The 6,000-nt window shown below is 42.9% G+C and overlaps 1 protein-coding gene across 1 annotated transcript in view; it reads right to left on the bottom strand.

Moving 5' to 3' along the window:
• Nucleotides 1–265: 265 nt before the first annotated feature.
• ABCA12 (ATP binding cassette subfamily A member 12) overlaps nt 266–6,000 on the bottom strand; it is a 90,471-nt gene continuing 84,736 nt past the window's right edge. Inside the window, exons 47-54 of the mRNA XM_030454132.1 lie at nt 5,730–5,839; nt 5,001–5,145; nt 4,759–4,893; nt 3,384–3,487; nt 3,026–3,118; nt 2,465–2,570; nt 1,743–1,880; nt 266–512 (exon numbers count right to left, since the gene is read on the bottom strand). Coding sequence (XP_030309992.1) covers nt 393–512; nt 1,743–1,880; nt 2,465–2,570; nt 3,026–3,118; nt 3,384–3,487; nt 4,759–4,893; nt 5,001–5,145; nt 5,730–5,839 — 951 coding nt within the window. The 3' untranslated portion in view covers nt 266–392. The remainder of the gene's footprint in view (nt 513–1,742; nt 1,881–2,464; nt 2,571–3,025; nt 3,119–3,383; nt 3,488–4,758; nt 4,894–5,000; nt 5,146–5,729; nt 5,840–6,000) is intronic.

The raw sequence follows: 6,000 nt of genomic DNA, 5'->3' as shown, positions 1-6,000 counted from the left end.
TTTCTGCCAGCCTCCCTGCACTGCTGAAAGCTCCTCTGCTTCATCATGGCCATGTCTACTGTATGCAAATGGACACAAGCAGCAGGTGGTGGCAAGTTAAGTCATCACAGGCACTAAAAGTGGTCATAAAACAAGAACTGGGTGAGGGAAAAAAAAAAGAGAGCCTGTGAAAAGACCAATCTGATTTGTAACCAAATGCCAGTCTTAAATGCCTACCATGATCCTAGCAACAAAATAAGTGCATATCAAAAAAAAAAAAAAAAAAAAGTACTACAAGAAAATGTGACTTTTTATCCTTGCCATTCCAGAATCATAGAAAAAAGGCTGGAAGAACCCCAAGGGGTCATCAGGTCTTTTCCCCAGCTTCTATGATCCCCTGTGGTTAGGTCTCTTCAATAGATGGAACTTATGGTGCTATCTTGGCTACTTGTGTCAGAGCTGTCCAGTGTCACATCAGGACCTGAATCCATGCAATCAGGATCTGCTTGATCTTTAGCAAAGTTGATGAAAACCTAGAAGTGTAAAGGAACACAGTCAGTTTGTTACAGATTAGAGCATTTATGACATGAGCAAATATAAAAAAAAAAGGAATGGCTGTTTATTTGAGTATGAGCCTGGAGAGTGCTCAGGAGTGGATTCAAGCCAGGCTTGAGCCTTTTGAATGTGAGGTTTCTGTGTGTTAATGTAAACAAATGGACCCACACTCCTGTGGGGATGAAACTGGGGATGCAGAGGCAGACATTTCTGTACAAAAACTCATTGTCCTGCAGCTCATGTGTCAAAAGTACTAGTGTGGTAATACCCTTGTAGTAGCTCATTTTGATCACAGTGTAATACAGCTATATTATTATTTCACAAGCCCATCTGTCTGGATATAATTGACATTCATGGATGCAGAACTGCATATTATACATCTAGATGTATATAATCACACATAACAATCCTTGTTTGAACAGTATCTAATGAATACATAAAATATTCTCATTAAAACACTATCTGTGGTCACATTTGCATATACACAAATCCAAGCTGTCCTCCCACAAAACATAACTTGGGTCTTCCTGACTGTTTCTTCTACCACTGCACCTTATTACAACAACATTGAGGACCTCCTCCCCCTGAATCTCCACAATTCCTCTGGCTACAGGCCTGCAGTTTTTGTTTCTCTCAGCAGGACAGACCTAATAGATTGGATACTGATGGTCAACACAATTATTTCTTCTGGATAGTCCTTTCAGCACCCCTTCAGCTGTGTCTCCTACAGGATTTTAATGCCAGTAGGGATGTTCTTCCAAGGGAAAATGGAAGGAACTTCACCATGAAGCTAGGTTTAGAGTAATGTGCCAAATGAACTTACAACACAAATACGCTACAAGACAGAGCAAAATCAAGCAAATTTCCAGGATTGTTGGGAGAAGTCTGACTCCAGGAAGCCTAGCACTGGACTCAGAGGTGATTTGTGATCCTGCCCTTCATCTACACCCACGAGAGCTGCTGAAATCAGTAGCTGTGGAGGGAAGAACAGATTCTTCATGCTACAGGAAGCTTTCTATGGACATTTTCCTAGCTCCAGCACAGGTATCTGGAGGCAGTACTACTGATAAAGTACCCCCAGGAGGGATATAGATGGAAATCCCTTTCAAAATGTAGTCTGTGGCTGCTGCAGTCCTTTATGTGTAACCATCAGTCTGCTCCCCTGCTAACAGTTTTAAGTGGATGGCCACACAGCTTTAATTCCTTACCTCCTCTAATGTTGTTTGACTCACTGAGAAGTGCCTGATATTGAAGGCTGCTTTGCTGGCTTCCAGGAGATCAAATATATTTGCCACCCCTCCTGCAGAGACTGGCACATGATACTCCACCATGTTGAAATGCCGGTCCTGTGGGAACAAGAATGATGGTGTAAAGTTAAGAAGTTGCTGCCTATAAAGAACAAACACATCTGATGGATGTTGTGCTGAGAAAGAGAGAGAAGAGGAGCTGAATCACAAGAGAACGAAGGGGCAGAGGGTGCATTCTGTCCTTCTGGCTCCCAGAGGTGAAGAATAGCATTGTCTTGTGTTGACCAGTGTTTCCTCATCAGGAGTTTTTGTGGGTTTTGTGACTGAACCCCAGAAGCTTGAGGGCAGCCACAGCATTACTCAGCCATCTCATTACCCACTGAATATAAAATGGGCCTCCATATAGTCCAAGATTCAGGGGGTACCATTCATGGAGGCAGAGGGTCACCTAGCAGCTACCTTACAGGACCACTGCAGTTGTTTGTCTGAGGTTATGTAAGCCACCAAGGAACTTGGGTGCTCCAACTCTTGGCTGCTGCTGTTGATAGCAGTGATAATTGTGTATGAATCCCTTACATGGCTCTATATGCACAGCGTGCTACAAGAGGTCTATCTTATAACACTCTCGTGGCTAATTTGAAGGGATTGAGAGGGCCCCACCTGAAAACATTTGTCCTGCTTACCTTCAGGCACGTATTTGGAAAGTGTGACTTCATGAACTCTGTCAGCATCTCAGTGCTAACTGTGTTGTTATTTAAGTGCATCTTCACAGTGAACCCTCTTCCAAACCTAGGTGAAAAAGAAAATCACCATTGACACAGCAGGAAAGAAAAACAGATAAGTAAAATCCTTTGAGAATGCTGAACAGCCTTGTTCAGGAACTCTAATTCAGACAGAGTGCAGTCTGAATGGGGTCAGGGTTGTTAACCTGGACTGAATCTTAATAAGAAGCCAAACTATTGTGATAACTAATAAAATCAAAGCTCTACCCTGACATGCATTTCACATTTTTAGTAGTGAACAGATTACTTTTGGGAACACATCTCTGGGAAAAATGTTGTGAGGGTGTAGCAAGTGCATTAGTTAACACAAAATTTCATTGGTGTTAGTAAGAAACCTAAACCAGAGAATGACATCATTTTTATTCCCTGTTAGCAAAGGTCTCATGTTCCCAGCCCTCAAAGCTGTAGGTTGGATACTCTGTTGGCCCTCCAGTGAAAGTGGAATGGGTACAATTTACTGACCTGCTCTTGATATGCTGCAGAGAGCCAATGCACTGGAAACTCCCATTCACCATCATAGCCAGCCTGGTGCAGAGGGCTTCACATTCCTCCATGCTGAAAAATCAACCAAGAAACTATAATAAGTCATTAAGAAGGTATATAAAAAAAGTTATTTCCGTGGCTGGTGAACATTACTGATCTTCTCCAGAGTACTAAAGTGTTGTGAGTCTATGTGGGCACCCATATTCAGCAACAAGAAACTTCCAAGCTGGTCATAGCTTAGTGCTCTAAAATTCTGTAAAGATTGATGGGGATTTCTTGAAGGATGGACCTCTCCAAGCCTTCTGCAGACCTGGAGACAGAGCTAAACCAGCCCTACCTGTGGGATGTGAGTATCACTGAGCATTTGTTCTGCACTTCCTCACTGATGATTTTCCAAAGGTGGCGTTTAGCATTTGGGTCCATTCCAGAGCTTGGTTCATCCTGTTGAGGAAGAGAGAGCTGAATAAAAGTTTGAACTCACCATCTGGTCTCCCTAACACTTGTGCTCTTTTTAGGATCATTATTAGGACTGTGTTTGACAGTAAGGACCCACTGATGCAGATCTTGGAAGATTCTCTTCTGTCTCTATGGATCTGTCTGAGAAAACTTACACTCCCTTCAAGCAGAAGCAAGCCAGCTTGACTAAGACCTCCATCCTCACTGCCCTTTGGAACTGGTGACTGACAGGAACTCCCAGTCTCTGTTGGACTGCAGAGCCCAGATTGGCTGAGACACCACCATCTAAGATCAACTCCACTGTGCATTTCATACCATGGTCTTTTCCATAACCTTAAGAAACACAGGCAGAACAACTTCAGATGAGAAGCTTATCCTTATCAACTGGTGCTTGGTTCCCACCTGAGTTTTGTTTCCTTTTGCTTATGCTGACAAAGCAAGTGTTGCATTTCTTCATTTAGAGAGACAGTAAACCAGAGATGAAAGGTGGTATTCTATCTCCTTCATGTCTTATGTGCTCATAAAATTGTTAGCCAATTTCCAATTGACAAATGGTTATTTTTGAGGATAACACCTCAGTTCATCTTGGGTTCAGGCACCCACCTCCTATTTTTATAGAGATTTTCTTTATGTCACAAAAGCAGCAAGAGGGCTGGTGTATGTGGTCAGAAGTAAAGGCAGTAGTGCTGGGCTTGAGACAAATTAGGACAAGGGAGTCCACTAGTAATCAAATTTAGTATTGGGAAAGCTGCTCACAGAGCACTGCACACATTCAAAACACAGCAAGTGGAAAAATGGCACAAAATGTTCTATTTTAACAATAGCGTATCTCATGGAAGAACTGGAAACTTCAAAGTGAAAGGCAAAAAGTGAAGCTAAACCTAGAAAAATAGTTTTATATTCTAATCTTAAGGGACATTGCTCCTCAGGCTTCTTAGAAATTTGAAGGCTTGGATGCCACTTCTCTTGCAAAAAAGCACTGGGAAAGAGTTTAATTGGAAAATATGGGATCTTTTTTTTTGACCTCTGGAGGAGTCTAACTAACTGGCAGACTTGCCACTCCTATGCCCTCAAAAAATATTCAGGTGCTTGCTGGAATCTAAAGTTTCTTCTGATGCACATGTTGTCAGGGTAAGTACAGGTATCTGTGGATTGTCCTGCACACTGGGCCTGAGGATGTTGTGCTAGACTGTCACAGCACCCCTGCCATCCCAAAGACCTATTCATCTTTCCCCAACAGTGTCCCCATTTCTCACCAGCAGCAGAATTGATGGATTCCCAATGAGAGCCAGAGCAGTGGACAATTTTCTGTTGGTGCCATAACTGCACATTGAGGTGACTCTGTCCTTGTAGGCCATCAGATTCAGACGGTAGAGAAGTTGGAGTACAACCTATGGGAGCAAGAGTGCTGCTTTAGCAACAATGTCCAGGCATAAATTACCACACACATTTCTACTTATTGAAAGACCCATTAAAGTCAAGCCCCAGTGCTACTTACTCCTTTGATGCTTCTCTCTGGGATGCCATGGAGCCTGGCATAATAATACATGTGCTCCTCCACTGTCAGCAAGTCATCCAAGGCATCTTCTTGAGGGCAGTAGCCAAAGAGTGACCAGTGTGCCTCACTAATGTCATTCAGAGACCTGTGTGAGGAAGTCAGCAAGTCATTTTAAACACACTGAATTGCCAAACAAAAAAGAAAAAAATTTTAAAAATTCCTTTCTTCTGCTTCATACTCCCTTCCCCAGCCCTTGAAGGAAAATGCTATGAACATGAGGGCTTTTTGGCCCTTAGTTCTGCACAGGACCATGATGTCTGTTAGTCAAGATGTCCAGTACATAGCTCTCCAATTACTGCCAGTACTTAAGACAGCACAGATGCCATCCTTCTGTTAAAGAACCATCAAGATGAGTCCAGATACTAGCTCAGAAGTGGGCTCACAGTCAGCTGAGGATGTGAGTCTGATCCCATTTACAATGAAATGAAGTGGAGAAAACACCACTGAAAACTGCAGAGGTATGACAGCAAATGCAGACCCCTAGGTAAGCAACCATGCCACCTTCAAAAAATGAAATCCCCTGCCTTATTTTATGTTTATTCTGGTTTGAGTGTTTTGTTTAAATGTTTTGTTTCAGACTTTTCAGACATTTCCTTTGCATCCAGCCTAAAAAACAGCTCCTGGATTGATTTGCTCATGTGCCTTCCCCAGAAATCACATCTTTCATACCCAGAATGATCCTGAACCCGCAGTCTTCCACTGGATGCTCCAATATCACCTGTCAGCATCTTGAAGATGGTTGTCTTTCCAGCTCCATTCACACCAAGCAAGCCAAAGCACTGGGTTGCAGGGAAGAAAAGGAGAAATGTAACAGTGCTGTATTTACAGTGCAGAAATACTGCTGTGAGATGAGTGCTCAGTGCATCTTGTCTCTTCTCTGGACCCTTGAGCAAGATGAACTGCAGGAGCAGCAGAAGTACTTGGAGCACAGGGATGTGAT

The sequence above is a fragment of the Calypte anna genome, chromosome 7, assembly GCF_003957555.1.
Source record: "Calypte anna isolate BGI_N300 chromosome 7, bCalAnn1_v1.p, whole genome shotgun sequence".
NCBI classification, from domain to species: domain Eukaryota; kingdom Metazoa; phylum Chordata; class Aves; order Apodiformes; family Trochilidae; genus Calypte; species Calypte anna.
Note: the sequence above shows the minus strand (reverse complement) of the source record. Positions and strands in the feature narration are given on the sequence as shown.